General features: G+C 39.6%; 1 protein-coding gene across 2 annotated transcripts; it reads left to right on the top strand.

Moving 5' to 3' along the window:
* The first annotated feature begins 1,574 nt into the window (after positions 1 to 1,574).
* On the top strand, positions 1,575 to 24,983 carry usp10 (ubiquitin specific peptidase 10). 2 transcript variants are annotated; one of them, XM_054613991.1, is made up of 15 exons: positions 1,575 to 1,933; positions 7,895 to 7,963; positions 8,298 to 8,343; positions 8,751 to 8,810; positions 10,434 to 11,666; positions 13,827 to 13,918; positions 14,336 to 14,445; positions 14,532 to 14,590; positions 14,680 to 14,783; positions 15,214 to 15,313; positions 15,864 to 16,044; positions 18,585 to 18,750; positions 19,994 to 20,138; positions 20,868 to 20,933; positions 21,903 to 24,983. In XM_054613991.1, exons 1-15 carry the CDS (start codon positions 1,913 to 1,915, stop codon positions 22,088 to 22,090), a joined length of 2,640 nt encoding a protein of 879 aa, XP_054469966.1. In that variant the 5' UTR covers positions 1,575 to 1,912; the 3' UTR covers positions 22,091 to 24,983. The 2 variants fall into 2 exon arrangements, with proteins under 2 accessions (XP_054469966.1, XP_054469974.1); XM_054613999.1 differs by having other exon boundaries at positions 10,437 to 11,666.
* Positions 24,984 to 25,297: the final 314 nt, after the last annotated feature.

The following is a 25,297-nucleotide window of genomic DNA, read 5'->3' on the forward strand; positions in this document are numbered from 1 at the left end:
GAACTCACACAGCGCATGCGGTCACGCTTCAGTCGTGAAGCTCGTGGCAATATTCCACGACATTGCTGTAAGCATTTCCGACACATTTCAAAATAAATGTCAATTCAATGTTTGACACGTTTGTGTTTATTCATGCAGTTACCTGATACAAGTAATGACCATAAAAAAGATTATGGATTTTCTATTTCAAGCAAAGAGGTTAATCTTTATACTAGTTGTGATAAGATCAAACTGCAAGAGAAAGAATGTCTCTACACTTCCTCTAAAGTTAACCTTACATTAGGAGCCCAGCAATGAACTTATATTACCAGTGGTCACAATAAACCCCCACTGAATATGGCAGTTGTTGAGGTTTTAGTTAAATTCTATTCAGAATACGACCAATTGAGAACAATTTCGACTAACATGATAGATCAGTCGATAGAGTCAAGTGCTGCTTTATACCTGATCTTGAAGGCATGTCTTTAGGCAAATTACCCGTTGTCAAACTCAAGACATGATCTGAAGATGTGACATTAACGTCTTCACATTTGTCTGCATGCGAACCACTGACACATATCTTTTGGGACTACATCTCTGTATATTTAATGTCCTTTTTATACTTCTTACTGTCTTTGGAGAATCAAAACTATCACTTCTGAAAACACTCTCTTTCTTTTAAATTCATATATATTGTACATATTTTATATTTGTGGTATTTTTTTCATATGTCATGTTATTTTCTTCTCTTCTATATTTATGTTTCTTGATTTTTGCAATTCTTGCTTTTATTTTTAATTCCATTTTCTCTTATGTTTATGTTTTACTCCAATACGGAGTTTCTGATTCAATGCTTATTTCAAATTGTGCTTAGGTAAGATAAGATAAGATGAGATAAGATAATCCTTTATTAGTCCCGCAGTGGGGAAATTTACAGGATTACAGTAGCATAGGTTATAGTGCAAACAAGAGACATAGTAAAAGAAAAACAAGATAAAATAAAATAAAAAACAAGCATTATAAATAAGCAATAAAACCAGTAAATAATCCACAATAACTGAAATATTATATGTACAGACAGAAAAACTATTATAGCAGGTGATAAGTAGTAGTTCGTAGTAGTTTGTAGCACTTACTATATTCGGATTAGTCTGTTGCAATTATTGTTTTCGTAGTAACTTGCCTCTGCACTATACTTTTGCTCTGGCTTATGCTTTAAGATGCTTGTTTAAGAAAGGAGATGTGCACTTATGGTGACTTCTGGTGACTAGTAGTTCTCTTGAATACCTATGTTGAATACACTTCCTGTAAGTCGCTTTGGATAAAAGCGTCTGCTAAATGACTGTAATGTAATGTAATGTAATGATAATAACTGTATGAAAGTTCTGATATGTGTTGCTCCAGATGCACCACAAGTATAAAAAACAAGTATTATAAATAATCCACAATAACTGACATATTATACGTACAGACAGAAACACTAGTATAGCAGGTGATAATAACTGTATGAAAGCTCTGATATGTGTTTTTATCCAGGTGCAGCACAGAGGTCACAGGCTCACAAGATGTCACTGCAGGGGATCATCCGTCCTTTCACTTGAAGACCTTTATTGTGAAGTCCGGGAGCGAGCCCCCACCGGAAGGGCTTGTTGCTGCTCCTCGCGCTCACGCTGCCACTACAAGCGACCGCGCGCTGGGTTGGCTAGCAAGCGAGGAAGAGGCGAGACAGAAATGGCGGTGACGGCAAGGCGAGCAGCATGAAGTGCTGATGCAGTACATGGATCCAGACCTACCACTGCCAGGACACCGTTGTGGAAATGACAATGATGTCGAAGTAGGACGCCTTCTGTAACGGTCGTTCACAAACCTGCACCACCTTCCCGGAGAGAGTTTCGGTCCAGTGAGCGGAGCAGAGACGAGCCTCACCGGGAGCATGGCTTCTTACAGCAACCAGGTAGAGCAGCTAGCAGCAGGCTAGCGTTAGCCTGCATAACAACGTTATTTATAGCCTCGCGACCGCCCCTCCGCCGGACCACCTTCTGCCCTAAAATAGTGCCTTTAACTGTGGCCGCGAGCTGGCCCGGTGCCCGGTGTTATTTGAAATATCCGGCTAGTCGCGCGTGTCATTGAAAACGTAAGCAGTGAAAAGTGCTTGCTAATGCCCCCCCCCTCCTCTAAGCCCCATTGAAACACCAGCATGGCAGCTAACAGGCCGCGGCCCCTCCATTCAAAGCGGAGCGCGTCTTCAAAGGACGTGACAGCCGCGGCTCGGCAGAACGACGCGGACGCGTGCTCGCGCTAATGTCGGTGACCCTCCCGCGTGGTGTCTCCCCGGTGCCATGGTTTATATCGCGGAGCCGGAGCGACGCTTAAAATCTGCTGCGTGTCTGCCTGGCCGCCTGGCCCACCTGCTCACTGCTGCGACGGGGCCTCTCGCGAGCGCACACTCCCCCCCCCCACCCCCTCCTCCTAACGGCTAGTAACTGCACGTTCTGCTTTGGAGCAGTTTGGACGCGATAGAACGTTCTTGTGTTCTTGTGCACCGTTCTTCTTTTCTTTTTTTTCGTTGCTAAGCAGTCGCGGGGCCAGTATAGCAACGTCTCGCTGCTCACGTGAAGCTGTTAGCCATGCTAGCAGACGGTGCGCTCCCACTCTGCAGGCTGCCCGCTAGCTGGTTAGCTCAATGCGACAGTGTGGGGGCCCTCGTTGATAGCGAGGGTTGATTTGATACGGAGGCAATTAAAAGGCAGGAGGAAGCTCTCTAGCTGCCCCAGTGCGCCGTTACCCCGCCAGTATGCGCCTGCCTTAGATGGCAGAGCGCTTGGCACGTTTTGGTGACATTTCTGAAGGCAGGAGACGAGACGTTGGCTGCGACGGGGGGAAGGCCCGCTCTGTGCTGGAGCTAAGCATGCACACATGCCAGGGCTGGAGTTTATTATAATTTACTGAATTAAAGTTTAACTTGTGTGTGTGGGGTGGTGGTGGGGGGATGCACATAATTTAAAAAAAAAAGAAATAAAAACTAAAATTAACTTGGATGGGGACACATGCTTCACCTGCTTCATGTCTGACTGGCAGGAACCGGAATACAACCAGCCACCATAGAAAGGGAAACCTCGCTGAAGATTTGGTTTTCCATGCTTTCACGAGGACCTTCCTGGTCTCAGCGTTGAGGCTTTCTATTGGCTCACTGCTCAGCAAAGTGGAAGCTTCAGGCTTCAGACCTGTTTCTGCTTCATTCAAACACAGCTGTCAGCTCGCCTCATCATAAATGAACCCAGTGATACTGAGTTATCCCACCATGTGGAATGTATTGCCACATGTTGTATAAATGGCATATAATGCTTTTTTGCTTGTTTGTAAATTGATTAAATTAAGTATAGGCAGACGGGACTCTACATTAACAGTTGACCGATATCTCTTAGGCGACCAGATTTGGACCCCTGTCAACTATTCTATTTGTTCTCGTGGCCCCATTTGGCAACCATTTTTTTTCAGTGTTATCTAAAAAAAAAAAAAATTTGATGACTGTGTTAAATACTCTGTGAAAGTGTTGCTGTCACATTGTCTGACAAATGAAAAAACTGACAAAGTTTAAAAAAAAAAATCAAAAATCCACTTCGCTGTAACAGTGAACCAATACCAAGCCAGCCAAATTAAAACAAACGAGAAGTTGACAGACAGGTGGTGCAGTTGTATAATCCCAGGCAGTTCAAGACACACCAGCAGTAAAATGGCATCGCCCTCATGAGTATAAACTTTGCAAAACAGGTCATTTTTAGAAATGGTTAAATAAATAAATCTGGTTCTGCATTTAAAAACAAAGAACAGTGCACAGCAACATTCTGCTAATGTTTAATTTATCCTTTCAAAGATGCTTCCTAAAAGTAGTATGCTAACATCACTGTTATTATATTTTGTGTATAATGTATTATAATTTATATAGCTGATCTGCCTTTTTAGGAAATAGTTTGTTACATAAAATCAGTGAGATTAGTTTCAATAAAGTCTTACAGAGTTGCAGTAATTCACTAAGACACCCTATCTCCTGACATTGAAGAAGGCAATGCAGGATTTTAATACAATAGAAATCAAAGCTTTTCTTATAAAACCGGCGCGTTAATGTCACTTTTACACTTAAGCATGAGTACAATTATTTGTTTGCTTTGGTTATGAGGATTTAAAGTAGTTCTGAAACATTTGTCTTTAATTTGTGGTGAACCACTATAGAGGAAGGCATTTGTTGCCTGTGTAGCCACAACATGTTTTAACTTATGCTTCAAAAATGGGTTATTTTCCAAAAATAGTTTAAAACACATAAAGATACCATACATTGCATTCAGGGGACCTTTCTTTATTACACTGAACATCAGTAGCATGCTAAGATGATAAATGCTAGCATTCCACTGACTTTTGCATATAAAGATCTTGCAATACACAAAATAAGGGCTGCAACTAACGTTAGTTTACCGATTCATTTCTCAAATAATTGATTGGTCTATAAGATGTCTGAAAACAGCTTCAAGTCCCAGAGTCCAAGGTCTTCAAATGTCTTGTTTTGTCTGATGAACTGTCCAAAACACCATAACCAAAAATATACTTAGTGGAAAAAACAGTACACCCAGTTAGTTTAACTTGTATGTTAAAATGCTAATAGATCTCAGGGGTTGGTGGGTTGAAATTGTAATTCCAACACCATCACTCAAGCCTAGCAGGTATCAGAATGTTCAAAATAATCTTTATCGATTCAGATTAAATGGTAATTTTATGGCCTATTGCTAAAATATCAAAAAAAAAAAATTATGGTGTTACCACATTGTTGAATTGCTGAGCAGTTGCCTTTGTCTAATAGCACCTGTCTCCAAGCAATATAAATGACAAGGATTCCTTTCTCCCACTGTTGCACTCCTCTCTATTTAATGCTTTGCATCCTATGTCACCCTATTACTATATCGCACCAATATGCAGCACAGGCATGCTCAGGAGATTCATTGACAAGTAGTCTGACCTTATTTGTAGTGGCGCTGCAGCACTTTCATGCTAAGTCATGTTGTCCATTGAACTCTGCTTACAAATTTAATAGAACCAACACAGTGGAGATAAGAATATTTAGCAACGTTATTTGTTTTATTTCATTTGAGCGGGGGTTTTGTGATCGGGTTTTACTAGAAAAGGAGTGGTTCGTATATTGTGTAGTCCGACCACTTCTAAATCAAAATTTCTAATACTGGTTTATTTTTAAAAACCACCCGGGTGGTTGGGATGTATATCAAAAGTTTGGTGCTTTGTGCATCAAGTGTCATGTAGAATATTGCTGAATTGGGATAAAACATTTATGTTTTTGCATTGTGGTATGTCTTGCAGATACCAGATGTGACCTTCCTTGTGTTCTTTGGGTCAGTTTTAGGTGTTTCTATTTGACTGATGATTTTGACCCGGACTCGTTGCGCTTGAAACTTGTGAGACAAAGTATCACTAAAGGTCCTTAAGCTGTAGAAAAGCTTATTATGAATATCATATTCTCATACTATTCCAGCCTTGCACTTTGTTATGCTTGTATCTGTCTCAAGCCCTGTCAAGTGTGGTGTCGTCGCTAAACTGTTGAAATCATACAGATGGCTAATTTGTTGTAATCCTCAGTCCAAACGATCAGCAAGGGAAGCTTAGTGTGGTACGTGTGGCACGCCTGCAGAAAGGGACATTCTTTCTGTTGTGATTGTATTAGCAATCCTGTGGCCGTTGGATTATGGCTGGCTGTTGGCGCTTGAAGTGCCATTTCAGCAATGTGGGCCCTCGCGTGGGGCCTCGTTTGCAAAGAGTTACATATGCTTGAGCTGCACTTTCTTTTCTGTGTGCCTCCCCTTTCATGTCCCACTGTTGATTGCACTGAGGATTAACGGCATGGCTAGTGAGTTCATTTCACCGTTTTGTGGTTGGCACATGGGGACACTTAGGTGGCACTGTGCGATGTTTCCCGTGAAGGTATGACGCCCAGGAAACATTGATCAAGGAAAGTATGGTGACTGCTAACAGAGCGGCTGCTGTGACTTTACGCTTCCATCATAACCAATTAATTTGGCTGCAGCGGGTAAATGGTGCGTATATGCCACGGATAGCCGCAAATCAAAATAAGAATATATAATATTTTTTACAGACTAAAATCGAATCAAAATAAGAATATATAATATTTTTTGGGAGTGGTGTTCATTTTCCAGTCCCAGCTGACTAGCCCTTACTTAGCCTACTCTAGACTGTACATATTTAACTTAAGCAAATTTGGCTACACTAGTGTTTCTCAACGGGGGAGGTACTGCTTACGTTGGGGCGTGCTGGAAGCTGGACGAATGTGGCTCAGTGGTAGAGCAGGGTCGTCCTTCAATCAGAGGATCGGGAGTTCGATCCCCGGCTCTGCTGGTCCATGTCGATGTGTCCTCGGGCAAGACACTTAACCCCATATTGCAACGAAGGCTGTTCCAGTGGTGTATGAATGATTGGATGGACAGGTGGCACCTTGCACGGTAGCCCCTGCCATCAGTGTATGAATGGGTGAATGATGACATGTAGTTTTAAAGCGCTTTGAGTGGTCGTAGGACTAGAAAAGCGCTATAAAAGGACAGCCCATTTACAATTTGCCAAAAACTAAATTTTACAAGATTACATTTGAACACATCATGATAACTTTATAATTTACCTTTTACCTCAATACAATTTTTTAACAAAAAGAGCTTGAGCACACCTTAGTGCAACCCAATGTAATCTCTGGACCTTAGCTGTTAGCGCTGTTATTTAGTCCTGCTTGGCTCACATGGATTTGTTGTTCACAATGTGGCATTAGCAGGGACATTTTCTATCGTCCCCGGAACGAAGCTAGTCTCAGGCCCTGATCCCCGTTGCCTGTTGTACTGTAGAAAAACGAGTACTGTCGGCTCCACTTGTTACCAAAGTATCTTTTCTTATGACATCACTACGTGCATGCAGGTCACCTATCTCTCTTTGCCAATTAATAGTTTTTTCTTGATACACATACGTACACATTGGTAAAGGTGCTCCTAGAACTTTATGGTTAAGCTTAAGTTAAAATTTCAAAGTCATTTTTAAGATTGTATACTGCCGTGTAACTGGGTTGAAGTTAATTATAGTCAGAAAGCAGGTTATCCCCACATAAATGGAATGTGGTTTACACAATAACAAACAAAATATAGTACTCCTGAAGAAAATAATAGTTTGGTAATGTTTTGTTTGTGGTGTAACTAAAAGGATATCTCAAAGTGTTGAGAAACGCTGCAGTGTTCAGTGTGCAAGCGGTCGGTCACCAATGCTGTTGTCTTAAGTGATTAATTGATCATTTAATTATTGACAGTTTAATGCTCCAGATTTCCAGCTGACATAAGGAGAACTCATTAACAGGGACTCTCTCTGTCTGGATTCATGTAGCCTAGTTTTTAAAATCACAGGCATGTAGGTCAAAAGTCTGTCGTCCAAAAGGCATTTGTAAGTTTTATTCTGTCGTAAACATACAAGAAATCAAATTTTAGCTTTTTGTGTAAATGTTTTATGTATCACACTGCATGACTCAGCACTTCATGTTGTGCCTTACCTTTGCGCAAGCCAGCATTGCAGTCTGGTCTGGGTGATGACTGACTTTTGTAACAGCCTTGTACCTAGATATCAAGAGGCGATGGCCTTTGAATCAGTTCGTTATGACGTGGAAGGCCCTGTCCTTCACTGTGTATGTTATTTGTCTTTTGCCTCAAATTGTTCTTTCCTTTTTATATTGATGAATGAGCTCAAGTTTTGTGACTCATTATATGGTATTTAATACAGTTTCAAGATCACAGCAAAAATATGTTGGACATGTATGTTTACAGCATTTCCCTTCGTTTAAACTAATGGTTATATTGATTCCTTCCCACAGTACATCTTCGGGGAATTCAGCCCTGATGAGATCAATCAGTTTTTTGTGACTCCACGATGTTATGTCGAGGTAAGGAGCTGGATTATATTTGTTTTTACATTGATAAATCAATATTACGTTGGTGTCCATAATGTTTGACCTTTACAAGAATATGTGGTTACCTCTCATGGCCAGTGGGATCTCCTTTGACAGGAAGCAACATGGTTCATGGGGAATATAATTCAAAATTTGAGAAATACTAATCCTAATATACTACGTTGGAACTAAGGTTCTAGGTTCGCCAAAACATGTTATTAAAAAGGTACCACCGTTAAGCGACAATGTTGTTTTGTAATGCTCCATGTCATTTTTAGATTTTAATTTTAATTTTTTTAACTTCTAACTTTTTTTTGCCTCCACACAGCTTCCTCCGTTCAATGACAAAGTCCCTTGCGTCAGTCAGTCTTCTGGTATGTAAATTTTTGTATACACTTGATTGCTAGATAATTTATTTTTCTCTTTGAAGTTTTATTAGCATCAAAAGGCTATTCTAATGCTCTTAGTGACTTCACTGTTTTTCAAAGCAGGTCTTAAAAAAATGTAAGATAGAAGCCCAGGCTGAATGGACCTGACTTGCCTGGCAGGGAGCTGCTTTTTATATATTCATCATCATATACTTTGAATCTATTTATACATAAATCATGTATTTTTTAGAATGGATTACATATCCCATTAGATATTGTATTACTTAAAGAATGAGTCATTTTTATTTATCAAATTTTGAGCCCCCAAATAAAAAATGTAAGAGCAGCCACCTGTCTTTGATACCCGTTTGCACATGACAATTGCCTTACCTTGATTTGTATTGATTATTTAGGAACTTACTGCACTCCTGCTGTACCTTATATTATGGAGTCAATGGGACTGCAGGTTTGCGGTGAGTTGAGGAGTCTGAAACCCTGTGGCTTGACTAGCTGTTGTACGTTTGCTGTAAAACTCAAAATCCAGGTTTCAAAAACTGGTGGCTTTCTAAACTTTGCGCCTGTATTCTTTCTCTTGCCTGTTGGTATAATCTGTAGAGCTTTGCATGCTCAAGATCCTATTAAGTATCTTATCTTCTCTTGCATTTAATGCATTTTCACCACTGCAGGGCTCCAAGATGAATTAAAATCCGATTGAACTTTCATATGATTTAACAATCACAACTTATTTACTAAGGGCATAGTGATGGTTTAATGTGATCGCTAACATGTGTGTATATATTTAGCCTTGTGTTGCTATGGTTTTTATTTCTGAGTGCATTTTACAGACTTGAAGTGTGATTTAAGTAACACTAACAGAAGATCTTCTAATCTCACTAGAGAAAGTAACAGCTGTTTCCATACCTTGTTAACCCCTGCAGAACATCAGGGTTTACGGTTTGGGTGACCAGTCAGCCGTGACATTATGAAAGCCACTTGGATGATTTTTCTGATTTGCACTTACTAATGTTTCCTGTGTGTTCACCCTTTTTTCACTTTGCGCCTCTGCATAATAATTAACTATTTGAGCTGCAATGCAACACCTTTTAACTTAACAATTTACAGTTTTCTGATGATAACATACATTTGTTTGTGTACATTGTTGTCCTACATTTTAAGGAGTTTGAGACACTAAAATGGTAATATAAAAAGTGCTACATTTTAAAGAAATTAAGCATATATTAATGGACATCATTTATGTGATTTCCTTTAAAGTCACGTTCATTATTATTTTCAACTTCATTTCAGTGCATGAAAACAGAACTGACGACATTTATAAATGGATTAAATTTAAATAACTTCAGTTTTCCCAAGTAATACATTTTACTTAATTTGGGGAAAATGTCTTATCATATATGTTGACCAGAAGTATCTATCATAAAACATACACTGTATGGAGTATATGGTTCATTTAAACCATATGTATGGTTCTTTTACGGATGACATTTGAGTGTTATTTGAGATCTTAAATCAGAAAATATGTTATTGTCACCCTGATATCATGTTTAAAAATGCTGTTGAAAATATTTAAACCTGCGAGAACTGGACTGGAAAAGTCTTGGGGATTAATAAATCAGAATTGGTAATAAAAATCACATTTTATGAATATGTGATTCGTCTTACATCAAAAACTTTATTGAAATAGTTCAAACAGAAATGCTAATAACATCAGGGCTAATTATCCAGGACACATACACTGAGTATATTTCTCCCTCTGCTTGAGTGTACATGTATAATCACCCCACTTCTTATGTTAGCAATGTTCCTGGATCAGCAGAAGCCCAGAAGGAATGTGGTGTAGTTGAGAATAGACACAACAATAGTTGTTGGGGCTAAAAATGGGTCCAGTATGATTTGTTTATTTTTATTGGTATGTCTGATCCTCCCACGACCCCTTTTGGGTGATGACTTAGTTGTTTAGAAATAAGGACTTATAACGCACTCCTCAGCAGCGAGTGAATTAAAACAGTGTTTTTATATTAAGGCTGTATTTGATAACAACACATTGTGTTTCTAATTGATTGAAATGTTATCTGCAGCAGAAGACTATCAGCGCATTGAGTTTGGTGTTGACGAGGTGATGGATTCCAAGCCTGTTGGGTTGAACGATCCTTTGTTCAAGGTGTCGAGCACCCTCAACCCCCAGGCTCCAGAGTTCATCCTGGGCTGCCAGTCGGCCCAGAAGGCCCAACAGACAGCTCCTCCAGCAGCTGATGTCCCTGATGGAACCAACTACGACTCGTTGGATGGCCCTGACTCGGAGGCCTCGGCCCTGGACAATCATCAGGCCTGCCAAGACATGGACGGACTCCCCGGCAGCCTGGGACAGCGAGAGAGGAAGAAAAAGAAAAAGCGACCGCCGGGGTATTACAACTACCTGGACCCGTTAACTGGCAACAACAGCAGCAGTGCAGCAGATGGGACGCCTTTGACAGCACTGGTGAACGGACATGCAATCGGTGGCCCACACCACAGTGCTGAAGATGTGGACGTCAAGGCATTGTCGGGGGCTGAACTTTCCACCCCCGGACCTGTCTCCATGGCAACATCAACAGCTGCTGTTGCAGCAGCCGAGTTTGCCCCTACAGCCACTGCCAATCAGAGGACTTGTGATAGCCCTGATGACTCTTCTTTGGACTTAACAAGTGGAGCTGCCTCTTTATCAGATGGCAACAATGCAACTTCCTCCTCTTCATCCTCCTCTCAAAGCAGAGGGATGACAGAGGGACCGAGGACTGCAGATCAGCAGCCAGATCATTTGGCTCCACAGAGCCCCGAACTTTCAGATACTCCATACAGCCCCCGCTCAAAATCCCCTCTTCCTCCTTCAGCTGCTGTGGCCACGCCCTCTGTCGCCACTTCCATTACAACTACTGAACTGGAGGTAAGGGAGTTAGCAGACAGTGGGGTGGCCAATGGCTTAGCAGAGCCTGATACTGCTGTCAGTGCAGATGAACACAAAGAAGACTGTGAGAGTGGGGAGCAGGCTCAGCAGGTCTCCCCAGACTCTGCTGCCCAGTCGGTAGTAACAGAGCAGGTCCACTCGCCTGTGATTCCAGCTGCACCTGCTGCCAACCCCCCCAAATCTTGGGCTAGCCTCTTCCACAACTCCAAGCCTCTGCCTGGGGGCCCTCAGGCCTTTGTGGAGGTAAAGAATGTTGTGGAAGTTGTGTCTCCATCCCTCGCTACGCCAGAGCAGCCTGAGAAAGTTGGGGAAGTCAAAGACGGCCCTGTCCACGTTTCAGAGGATCCTATGGCCCCTAAACTTGCAGGTATTATATGAAGATGTATTGTAGTTCTTTAAAAGAAACAGACCAGCGTACCAATTTAATGTTTGAGCTGTGAGTGCATTGCTGCTTAATTCTCTCCCTCTCCACCTGATGGCAATGTTGAGACCATTGTAGTGTTTGTTTTAAAGATAGTAGACATGGTAAGTGACCAAACTTCTGTTGTTGATTGTCCTACATCTATAATTCAATATTAAGTTTAGCCTGCTTAAATTGCTCCAAAACTCCTTGCCAAAGGGAAATGTATGTGAGATGTTGCACTTGTTTATAGAAGTTCAGGAAATGAACACTAGATGGTGGTGCTACATCCAGAATAGCTTCAAATATTGGGTCATTGTCACATTTTGTGTAACCCACTTTATCTTGTCAACCAGCACTATTACAGGCAAGCCTTGTGAGGCTCAAGCTTTTGAACACTGGAATATTCTCCACATAAAGCATTAGCACATTTGGATTTTCAGATCTTCTAAGAATTCCTTTATTATCTTGTGGAGGCATCTTCCTTTGGACATGAAAAATATGTGTCTCCTTAAGTGTAATATTTAAAGAGGAGAAATGCAGTATGTTTTCAAAGTAGATTTCAAGTTTTGGTTACAAGTGGGTATTGGACCATTATTTCAGGGTTCAGTTTATATACCAATGATGCGAGGGTCACTGGATTCATGAATAGCCAAACTTTTCCGTTGAGATGCAATTTAAATAGAATTTGTCCATTCGGATGTTTAAGTCAAACAGAGCAAACACAACACATAATGGCACACAGAAAAAGTAACATTAATTCAAGTGAAACGGTATAATTTCAGCCAAAAGAGGAGAAAGGGATTTCTTGAAACATCTGATCAGGTCAAGTTAGATAATATACTGAAGCCGAACAATTGTGGTTTCATGTGGAGAAAGATCAGTTGGCGTGAACATACAGACAAGCATAGTTAAGTGTGATTTGAGATCTTTGTTTCATTTATTTAAGTACTTCCAAATTGATACAAGACACCAAGTATTTTGCTATGCCACTTCAATCTGAACTGTTTTTGTTTGTGTGTCCCTTTCAATGGAGCTTTGTGTATCTTAAAAGCACTGCAATATTTGAGATCTTTGTTTAGAAACTTAGAACGTTTTGTGGTTTGTTTTCTCAGAAAGTTATGGTAATTGACCAGAGAACCTCAGTTGTGTCTGTCTACACAATTTCCACTTTGTTCTCATTCTACTTAGAGCTTGATCCTGTTAAGTTAAAAGTGCACATTTTCATCACATTGTCTCTCTTCCAAGGTGGCCAGCCCTTATTGGGTGTCATTTTTTCACTGTAACGGATCCCTTTTGAGATTGACATTTTATCCATACATGCTTATGAACCAGAAACCTTATTGCTCTTTTTTTTTATCTGCCAAACATGATTTTTTTTTTTATTATCTTGACAGCCCTAAAATAAGATAATCCTTTATTAGTCCCGCAGCGGGGAAATTTACAATCCGTCAACTCCAAGTTTTTTAAGACTGCTGGAATTCTATTTATTTAAAAGAAGCACTGGGTGACATTGAGCCTTTTAGACTCTTAATGTTTCTTTCTGGGGGAGAAGGGTTCAACATAGTGACACTATAGACAGTCAAATGGAAGTTTCCCCCACTGTTTTGAATACTGTGCTTTAAAACAGCTTTTATTTGAATGTGTTCATTTATCAGTATTTGATCTGCTCCAGTGTTGTGTGTTAGGCTACATACATTTTCTAAAGAAATGGTGTTAGAGATGCACATGTTTGTACATACTAATGATCATTGTCATAAATGTATATGTCATTAGATGCATTATTTATGTACTTGTGGTAAACTATGTCCACGTTACCATGGGAGCTGTGTAACTGAATGACAGTCTCCCTTCCTAGGCGTGGTAAAGAAAATTCTTGCTCTTATTCAGACAGTCTCTTGTGCTGTTGTCACAAGAGGCATGAATAGAAGAAGAAACATTTGTTATGTGAAAATGTTATCTATATATATATATATATATAATATTTAATTTAGGAATAATCTGCTATAATATTAACCACTATCACTGTATTAATGACACCAATAATTATGTAGATGGGTTATCTTGGTTTGTTGGAGTTGTTCAGGGCTACCTGTTTAAGAACACTGTGTCTGTTTGAATCCCCAGAACTTATTGAGAATGTGAAGTTGATACATAAACCAGTGTCTTTGCAGCCGAGAGGACTGATCAACAAGGGAAACTGGTGCTATATCAACGCTGTATCCTTTCACTCTGCTTTCTGCTGCACTTGCAACTCATTTTTTTTTTCTCAACCCCTCTACTCCGTGGTTATACATGTATACGTTTGGCTGTTGGTAATATAACTAGCTCCTATTTTGGTGTTAAGCCAAATGGCACGGAGGAAAAATGGTGGCACGTCCTTGGCAAGCTGGTATGTGTTTTTAAATGAAGGTGCCATTGTGAAATCGCGCTTATCTTTGGTGACACTGAGATTTGAGAATCAGCTTTGCGTGGAAATGTCCTCTGAAAGCTGAAAATCTAAATTGTACAACTGCACAACACCCGTGGTTTTATCAAATCAGAATTTATTAATCAATTGGTATCAAAATAGAAATATTCCAGCAGCTTCTCATAACTTCTCCTACACGCTGTCCTCCCTGACTCTGACCACTCAGACCCTACAGGCCCTGATTGCGTGCCCCCCCATGTTTCACATGTTGAAGTCCATTCCTCTGCATAATGAAACACAGAGGCCGTGTACATCCACACCAATGATGGACAACTTGTAAGTAGCATTTCTGCAAGCTAATATAAAATTGCTAAAATATGTGTTGCTCAATGACACCACCGTCGTTTCTGTGTGTCTGACAGTGTTAGGCTGGTGAATGAGTTCAACAACATGCCTGTGCCATCAAAAGCCAAACAGCAAGGTACGACGTAATCCATCAATTTCAAAGACATTTGGTATCATTTTCCGTCTGCCTCGCTGGTGTTGATGATTTTGTAATTGTGTCCACAGCTGTTGGTGATAAGTCCATGAAAGACATTAGGCCTGGCGTTCCTTTTGAACCAACCTACATTTACAGACTCCTCACTCTCATCAAGTCAAGTCTTTCTGAGAAGGTAAACTGTGCTGCCTCTGGATCAAATCCATATTTACTGCAAAGTTATGCGTCAAGGTGTTTTTCAATGATCACATTCTTTGAATACGCCTCCTGTGGAACATACAGTCTTTGAAGGGAATGTCCTTGTTTCGTTTGTTTTTGACATATGTACCTGAATAAATGCAGTTCATGTGTTAACATGCTGAGTCAATTCTGATTCAGTTAGAATGAATGAAATGACATAAACACTGAATGAGATGTTTTCCTTCTGATATTTAATGAGGCTTACGCTCATCCGGTCTCACTTGTAAAACAGGCTTCCCTGTCTGTTTGACTAAATGAATGTCCGTCTGTTTGCACATTCATGCATCACCAGTGTTTTATTTGACAGTAAGCATTCTGAGTAGAGTGTTTTAATTGGTGCTGATTTCCTGGTGCTCCACTCGCAGGGTCGACAAGAGGATGCGGAGGAGTATCTTGGCTTCACCCTAAACGGACTGCATGAGGAGATGCTGGCTTTGAAAAAACTAATCTCGCCTCAGGAAGAGAGTAAGCATCTCTTACCACTTCCATATCACAAGCAAAATAAGATTATTACAGATTTTGTTTGATTGAATTTAATTGTTCATGTCAAGTTAAAGATGAATTATAGTACTTTATGATCAAACCACAACAAAGTAGATCGAGCATCTATTAAGTTTGGGAAGTTTTGTGTGCTACCTGTTGGTTTTCAATGAAATAAAAAATAGAAATATTACAACCAGCTTGGTATTATGAACACCAATGTGTTATTTATTGAAACGATAAAGAGGCCACTGCAACTGAACAGGTGTGACATGACAAAGATAACATTAAATATGCACCCCACCACAAAAATCCAAAATTCAGCTTTAATAAAGAGTTTAAATGACCGATTTTTCACCTAGTCATCATTTCAGTTGAAGTTCTATTGAGTTTCGTGCAACTTTTAAACTGACAGGCAATTCAAGGGAGGAGTTAATTTTACTTGCCTGAAGGTGGCCTTGAAGTTGGTAAAATAAAGTAAACTCTGCTTGTTTTGAACTCTAAAGTGTTTTTCCTTTCATGTTTTTTTTACCAGAACCTCCCACACCCAACGGGCCAGAGTCTCAGCCAGGTGTGGAGGAAGATGTTGCAGATAAGGAGGAAGAAGGTAGTGAGGATGAGTGGGAGCAAGTTGGCCCCAGAAATAAGACTTCCATCACTCGCCAAGCTGACTTTGTCCGCACACCCATCACTGACATATTTGGTGGGCACATCAGGTACGTTGACAGATCGCTCTGAAGATGTGTTTCAAAAAGACATTTTTATGTGAAGTGGAAATAATGAGCCCTGTGTTTAGGAAGACACTCTGATGTGTCCGATGAACTAGAGGAATGTTTAAATTTCGCTCTCTTAATTCACAAAGCGCTCCACGGTTCTGTATTCAACTTGTATTTTTGCAGTACAGTTGCTAGTATCGGTATGCAGTACCTTTCGCTTATAAGAGAAGCACTTCAAGGCTTTGTTCTAAAAATCAACTTACATCATGATATGTTCAATAACAGTTTTAGAATTTATGCAACCAGGCTGAAGCAGCGTTTGATATGATGAGAAGATCTGGCCAATTAAGATAAAATAAAAAAACACTTGTATAGCTTTAGTATTGTAACCAGCTCTTCAAACCTGGGTTTTCTAAGAAAAGAATAAAAGCACACTGAGCATCCAGTTTAACATGAGCCAAAACACTTTATTATTTCTCCTTTAACTCTCTCCCTCTTTTTCCTCTGGAGCGTTCCTCCTTACCCTTTTTCTCACTGCAACCTCAAGCAACAATTACCAGGAACTAACATAAAATATGACAACATGATTAACATCAATTGTTTGTTTATAAACTGACTAACAGAGACACTAGTGGCTGACAGACCGCGCATACTTTACTGCTGAGTCGAGAAATGAAGGAGATCCAATTTCTTATAGAAGTGGGAAGATGTGCAAGGAACACATTGTTTGTTTACTAGAAAATTCCTATGTTTTATGGCAAAAGACGATTCAATTTATAACTGCCAGTATGGCAATGATTTTGGTCTGAAGCAGACAAAAGAGACGAGCCAAGAAACATAGACGAGCTAACGTGTAAACAGTCTTTTTATGTTCCACTGGGAGCGGCTGCTGAGTCTAGAGACACCTAGTAGTAAGATTTGATGTACGGTTAATATCAAAACAGTTCAAAAATTGTTCGACGAGCAAAACCCTCCACTTTTTCACCAACAATCCAGCACTGGCGTGATAAATGTGTTATGATTGATAGAACTGCATACATTCCCAAATGAGAAATGGATCGGTTAATATCTTGGGTCGTTGCAGTGTAACCTCGAATCAGAAATCAGCCTGCCAGTAATTTGCTTTAATTCATTATTCTCAAGTAAGTGCTTTGTAAGTTCAGGGGGAAAGAACAAACTAATGCTCTATTTGTATGGTCTTAAGATGTTAGATACGTTATTTATAAATCGGCTGTGTAAAATGATGTCCACGTTACCATGGGAGCTGTGTTAATAAATGACAGTCTCCCTTCCTAGGCGTGGTACAGCAAGTTTTCACTTTTATTCAGACCGCCTCTTGTGCTGTTGTCACAAGAGGCAAGAATAGAAGGAGGAACATTTGTTTTCTGATATGAAAATGTACTTCTCGTGATTCAGGAATGATTTGATTTTTAATCGCTACACACCTTTTCAAATTTGACAATATAAACATTTCAATGGGCTTCTTTGTATTTCCTGTTGCAGTGTTTGTTAATGCAGTAGATGAAAGGATGAATCTATATCACGATGTTAATGACCGAACAGTATCCGCTAACAACGCAATGTAGAAATGGCTTTTCTTTTTCCTTGTCCACAAATGTTTTATCGTCTTTCTGTTTATGGCTTCTGTTCCCGGTTAATACTCAAACCTCGGGACATAATTGTTATCTTCATCTGTGCACCCGGTGCGTGTTACAGACCTTTTGACTAAAGTTTTTTTGACCTGTTAAAGGTGACATCACAAATCGGTCTATCACCAGCCAGCTCCAGCTTTTGTCTCGCTACACCACAGTCCTTCAGAATAACCGCCACTGTGGGCTGATCATGGTCAGAAGTCTGGACAGCGAGACGTAGGGCACACATTCACAAACAAAGGTCTTAACTTTCAGACAAACTGGAAAGAACCTGTGCGTGTGTAGTCTCCCTAAATAATACGTTCTATGAGGTTCTGGTCTGGCATAGTCCTGGTCTACACTGGCGGCGCAGTGCCTTAAAGGATTATTTTCTCAGAAATGGTTTCAACCAGAGAAACATGTAATACAGGAGTGTATGTTTACAGAGTGCGGTGTGTACGCCCACTGAGCTAGGTCATTATAACCCTTGTATTTGGTTTCTGAATCAATGTTACAGTTTAAAAAATGATGTCGTGTTTTAAGCAGGAGCATTCGACCATCAGGAGCAGTCAGGATATTAGATTTCGACTTTTTTCCTTCAGATCTTCAGGGTCAGATGTTGCAATCAGGATATGCTTAGAATTATTGATAAAGGTCCGGTCGTTTGATAAAACCAGTGTTGACCGTTTAATGTCGGGGAGCTACGGATGATAATTTATTAATTTGTCTTGCATAAATATAACAAGTGTTTCTTCAAGGGTCGTTAAATTCAACATTTGTAGCAAAAATGTGTTTACATTGAGCAATGCAAGTTATGGAAATAATTTGGAAATCATTTTGGTATTAAATTAATATTTTTTTTATTCCTATTATATCTAACCTGGTGGTTTGTTTTTTCTTCTTCGTCAGATCTGTGGTGTATCAACAAAACTCTAAAGAGTCGGCCACTCTGCAGCCTTTCTTTACCCTGCAGCTGGACATCCAGTCAGAGAAGATCCGCACAGTCCAGGAGGCTCTAGAGACCTTGGTGGCCCGAGAGTCGGTCCAGGGCTACACCTCCAAAACCAAGCAGGAGGTATGAAGAAATAACACCTTCAGGCTATATTTAAGTTAATTAGTATTGGATGTTATTAAATTATTTTTAAAAAATGGAAGTATTAAAATGCTCCCTATTTTTGTATACTAGTATTTTTTATTTATTATTACCCCCCCCCAGAGTTATTATATTTTAGTATTTGGTGTGCAGAAATGTTAAGTGTTTGACTTCTGATTTTAAATTACCGCCTTAAAAATGTTTCCGTTCTTGGCGTGTGTACTGATGGTTTACCATATAGATGAAGAGTACTGTTGGCTGCACCTGGTAAAAAGTATAAATCTTAATTGAAGCTGTGAATTTTTTTCACAAATGTTAAATTATTTCCCTGGATCAGATTTGACAAGACTTCAGAACTATTGAAGAAAACATTGTTTAGTGAGTGAACATTATTGGTGCAGGGAGCATCTGCTCTACAGCTGTGTGATGGGCATCTTTGTGTATTTGTAGCAGATAAACCTATTGTTCTGTTGTCCGTTTGGAGACAGTTAACTTTGGTGTACAGCCCAGATCTTGTCTATCGTGCTTTTAAAAGCCCCATAACAAAATGATTCATTAGCCACTATTTTGAAGGTCCCAGCAAGCTGTTGTGTTCCCAACAAAATGTCACCACTTGTTTTGTACTTGTTCTGGACTTGTTCTGTTTTGTTCTCTTAAGTCTACACTTAAAAATAAACTCTAGTGAGTTTTTGGAAAATGGTCAAGCCCTTACACCCCCGCCCGACCACTTGGCTCTGCTGCCTCAGGGCAATTGGTTGCCCCGTTGCTCAGAGGTCCCTGCGGCCGATCGACCCGGTCACAGCTTTTTTCTGTCCTGGCCCCACAGTGGTGGAATGAACTCCCCACTGACGTCAGGACAGCAGAGTCGCTGCCCATCTTTCGGCGCAGGCTGAAAACTCACCTCTTCAAGAAGTACTACCCTGAGCCTTCCTCGTAGCACTTATTGTATTCGTATTAGTTTGTTGCACTTATTGTTTTCATAGTAATTTGCTTCTGCACTATACTTTTGCTCTGGTTTATGCTTTTAGATGCTTGTTTAAGAAAGGAGATGCACTTATGACTTCTGGTGACTAGTAGTTCTCTTGAATACCTATGTTGAATACACTTATTGTAAGTCGCTTTGGTAAAAGCGTCTGCTAAATGACTGTAATGTAATGAAAATGTAACTTTTTAAATAACCTTCTCTGACAGCATGTCTTTCTCTTCTTTCTGTCTCGGTTTGTAGATCGAGATCAGTCGGAGAGTGACTCTGGAAGAGCTGCCCCCTGTACTGGTGCTCCATCTCAAGAGATTCATTTTTGAAAAGACAGGAGGCTGCCAGAAACTGACCAAGAACATTGATTACCCCGTTGACCTTGAAATCAGCAAAGGTACGGACCCCTACTCCTCCGAGCGCATTTAACTTGACCCCTGGTGCACACGTTACACTGTTAAACACGAAGGTCATGAACCGTTCTCTGTGTTTATTATACAGAAGTTGATGATCCAATTTACCTGCACTGACCAAAGACCTATAACCTGTTGGATCACTATACTGTGTTGTCATTATCATAGTTTGAAACTAACATTATTTTTTTTTTTGTATATTTATGTTAAGTTGATCATGAGAGCCCTATTGCATTTAACAAAACGTGTATACAGAAATGAATTTCCAGTCATAAGAACTCTAACCTCAATGAGTTGGCCAAATGCAAAACAGATGTCGTTATGATTTGCACTCTGAAAAAGAGGTGTTTTTCATATTCAAAAGGACAGGAATGATCTATCTTGTCGGACTGACTCATGAAAACATTACGCACTCATCAAATCTAGTTGCAAAAAGACTGTCTTGGCTGTATACATTCTTGGAGGGATCATGTTCAGAATGAATCTGTTGTAGTGAAGTTTGGGAACCAAATAAGGTTTTTCACCTCTAAGAACCCAACTGGATTTTAAATGAAATGAAAATCTGCCCTATTATATTATGATGTTGTAAATTGCACTTGGCCAGCAGCAGAACATTGTGCAACAAAATAATAATTTAAGCAAGGCTTTACAACTTCCAGGTCTAATAAGTGGATTTTTCTAACTGTTTTCTTTTTCTTTCTTTTTTTTTTCAGATCTATTGTCATCTGGAGTGCGGAGCAAAGTTGTGAAAGGCCAAAGAACTTACAGGCTCTTTGCAGGTGTGTTTTTGAGTTCTTTTGTTTATGTAATTTCAGTCACATTGTTACATCTGCAGCAAGTGATGTTATTTAGTTTGTATTAACATATTGCCACTGTGGGAATTTTTTTGTTTTGTTTATATATAGAAAGTCTAGGAGCTATGTTAGTAGTATGAGAAAATGCAAGTTTTTTAACTTTTTTAAATCATGTAAACATGTCAAGCCAAAATATCCCAAAAGTATGATCCTCATAATGAGCCGCCTCCTTTAAAGAGTGACTGTCCCTTTATGTCTTTAACCCGAATACATCTGTTTGACAGTCCTTTCATTTGACGTCAGGAAATGCTTTGGGATCATAATCAATTATTAAAAGGTTTTGGGGATAAGTCTTTGTTCTGCCAAGTTTTCCAAGAAATGGTTCATCCAGCTGGAGTAAAAGCCATTTGTTATTAATCATCAGATCAGTCAAAATTTTATGCGAACTTGAGATGGTAAAAGCATTAGAAGTAAATAAGCTAAACCCTAGTAAGCAATTGTTTTCATGTATGAAGAGACCTGTGCTATGACTCTCACTATTTTATTATTTTATTTATTTTGTTTGTTTATTTGTTTATTTGATTGTCACTTGTTATTTCATTTTGTTTCTGATGCACTGCCTTGCTGGCTGGTCTGTCAAAGCACTAAGTTATTATTATTATATTATTACTAGTCATAGAAAACGGGTTTGCTTCAGCATGTTGCTAAATCACTCTGAACTTTGTGTCAATTTGGGAAAGACAATTTTAATTTATACTATCCCTTAAAACACAAGAATGTGTTGTATGAGATAGTATGTATTACTTAAGCTACATCACACATTCAGGGTAAACTTTCAGGATAAACCGCTCATAGTATAGAACTGCAGAAGTAATGGATGAGTAATAATGCTTAAATAAAATGTCCCACATTTCTCTCATGTCTTTTTTCCCCTCCCATCTGTCTCTTAACCAGTTGTCTATCACCATGGGAACAGTGCGACAGGCGGTCATTACACCACGGATGTCTTCCACATTGGTCTTAACGGCTGGCTGCGCATTGACGACCAGACAGTGAAGGTCATCAGCCAGTACCAGGTGATGAAGCAGACCGCAGAGCGCACCGCCTACCTGCTGTACTACCGCCGCGTCGACCTGCTGTAGACACACACTCACACACATCCCAACACACACACATGCAAGAATACCCAAATATATTCACAAACCCACACAAAACATACATGCTCTAAATGCACTCGTTGACAGGACAGTACATGGACACATGACAAAAACACACATATAACTAATGAACAGGAACACTGCCCAACTTGTTCTCTTGCAAGATTTTCCTTCTTCTTCCCTCCTGTCCCCGCTTTCCTGAGAACCAGCTTTTCCAACACCCTTTTCCTTGTCTCTTTTTTTTTTTTTTTTTTTTTTTTTTTTTTTTTTTTTGGAGGAAGAGAAACAAGCTGCATTCACAAAGATTTCCCTGTGACTGCGCTCTCTTCTCTGTGCACCACTGCTAATTTTTTTTGTTTTGTCCATTTTTTGTTTTAACTTTTAAAGCAGCGAGGAAAGGACTGTTGAATTGACAGAGGTGGGGTTGGGGTTACAGGTTAGGACCCGAGACGCACCTCTGACTGAGCCCACAGCTCGGCTCAGATAGCAAACAGTGGACTCACACACAGGAAGAACTATCTACCACAGGCTGCAAGTGGACCGCCGGGGTAATTTCTGTTGTTTGAATTAGCTTTTTTAAGGAAATGACCTAGAAATATCAGTGTTTTGCCTTTTAGTGAAGGAGGACTGTTGGCCTAATGAATTTGCAGCCGTTCAGAAGCCTATTTGAATTTGCCCTCGTGCATTGAAAAGGCCCAGCACCAGCATTATCATGAGTCTCTCCTCCCAAGGCCAGATCGTCTTCTTTGCCACCAACACAAACTCCTCCTCCATCGAATTCCTCACTTTTACGATGCTTTTAAATCTAGGTACAACTTGAGCCATCAACAACAGGAAAAAAAAAGATATGTGGTACATTGAGAACCGAACAGCTTCCTTGTCTGAGAGATCCTTGTTATGTTCTGAGGGTTTAGATTTAGAAAGACTCTAAAAAAAAAAATAAAAAATATTAATGCGCTTTAGAATTTAATAACAAATATGCTTCTGTGCACAGAGTATAAACTGATTGATGACTACAATATGACAGGCAAATGCATATTTTGCAAATATTTAGATTAAAATGTAAAAAAAACTAAAAAATATAAAATCTAACTGACTGAAAACGTGTTTGGGTTCTAAATGACTGAACTTGTTTTTAGACTCGGTTATTGCACTGGAGAGATGGAAACCAATCAAGACAGAGTCCATTGCAAAACCTGCCCTTGTTTACTTTGTACATTTCCTTCTCTATCCATTCTTTTTTTTTTTTTTTTTGTCTTTTCTTGTCTAAAGGTTCCACCTGTGTATAGGTGGCTTATCAGTGTAGTTTTGAGCCACACCACCCCTCTTACCCCCAATCTCAGCAGAAAGCGGGGGCTGCCTTAGGTTCAATGTGTGATGTTTTTCCACTCAGTGTACAAGTCTCCCCCCTCATCAGGCACCAACAGCAAGTCTAATGTCTGTGAAGAGTTAGGGGAATGTACCTGACACCTCTGTATTTACTCTTTTGTGGCTCAGCCTTTCCTCCTAGTCGAGGCAAACTGAGTGTCGAGGGGAAGTGGGACTACATCTGTGCTAAGCTCTGCATTAAAAACCCCAGACATGTGCACAAAAGGAGATAGTGTTTGCTTTTGTTGAAGATATTGATTTTTTTCTTTTTTTTTTTTTTGGGATCATTCATTGATTGTGATGATTTTTTGTTTGAGTTACTAAAAGATGTTAGTTTTGTTTTTTTGTCATTCATCATTTATTGGATGTCCCCATGCTCTCGCTCCTTTCAGAAAAAATATGCTTGCATTTGAATTGGTGTTTGAAAAGAAATTACACAGGCTAAAGCACAACGATGAATAAAATTGAACTAGTTCTTTGCTTGATATTTATTTCCATTTTCTTTTTGTCATTTTCTCTTTTCACAATTGATTAATTTCTCTGTTCAAGACCCATTTCATTCCAACCACCAGTATCAGAATCTCAGTATTAACACTTTTCAAAATATAATCAGCTCAAGTATTTCTAAATGATTTAAGCTTGTGTACTTTAATTTTAAGTCCTCCTTTTTGTCTCACAGGTAGTTAATAAAACAAGGTACACAGTTAAGAAGGTGGATGTCCCACATTGTGCTGCCTCAGATTGAAGAGATGGTGCAAAAGAAAAATCCTCTATTTTGACAGGACAAGTATTTCACTTACAGTACTTTGTTGTAAGAACAAAGACTGATTTCAATATGAAATGAAATATCTGACATTTTCCAAATTGACTTAATTTCACATTAAATTATTTTCTAGACTATCTAATAGTCTGTAACATCATTATGTGGTGCATAGTCTCAATTTACTTTATCTTGTTGGTTTTCAAAGTCAGAAACCTTCCCCAAGTAAACCAAAGGACAACATTAATATAGGCCCTAGCGCTTTTCCTTCAATATGTGTTTTAAACTTATTTTGCCTTCTCCATCTGGGGTCTTGTTGCCATGTCCGTGACTCATTCCACACAGGAAACCGAGTCGTTTCATTCAGACCGTCAGTGCGTCTTCTAATTTTAATGATATTTCAGTTGTGCTGCTGGCTTTGTAGTCATATCTGCACACATTGTGACATTGTTGATTTGCATATTTTCTTTCCCCCTTTTGATGAATGTTTGGGAGTTGGGACTTTAAACGGACACCTTGAGCTTTCTGTTGTACAGTTTTATCTCAGTCTCTCATGGCTGGTCAGGAAATGTGCTGGTGAAATGCTTCAATAATGTCTCTCTTTTCAGTATGTGCTCCTAACACTATTGTCTTCTGGGAATTGTTGGGATAATGACCGGGGAAAAAAAAGAAATCTATACCGTCTTTTAATTTTAAGCCTCCAGCATTCTATTTTGTTAATTGTTCAAATAAAGGATTGTGCAAAAAGCAGTTTGCTAATGAAGTGCAGTCAGAAAACGACTTGGCTTTCTTATAATACAGTAAAAAAAAAAAACTGAAAACAGCTGCAGCTCTACACTCTGGACTGGCCTACAGAACAATGTGCACAATAAACCAAAACAACAAAACGATCTATGAGTCTTGGTCTACCACACGCTGCTAATTGGTCTCTTGTTCCTGCATGTCAAGATATACTATATGTAGTATTTGTACTATGTTGTATCTCCCCCTCCTGTGGTCTAGCTGGCTGCTCTCTTTAGGGCCGTGGCTCAGCTCGACTCTGTTTGCTTTAACGGGAAGCAGAA

The sequence above is a fragment of the Anoplopoma fimbria genome, chromosome 2, assembly GCF_027596085.1.
Source record: "Anoplopoma fimbria isolate UVic2021 breed Golden Eagle Sablefish chromosome 2, Afim_UVic_2022, whole genome shotgun sequence".
Taxonomy (NCBI): Eukaryota; Metazoa; Chordata; class Actinopteri; order Perciformes; family Anoplopomatidae; genus Anoplopoma; species Anoplopoma fimbria.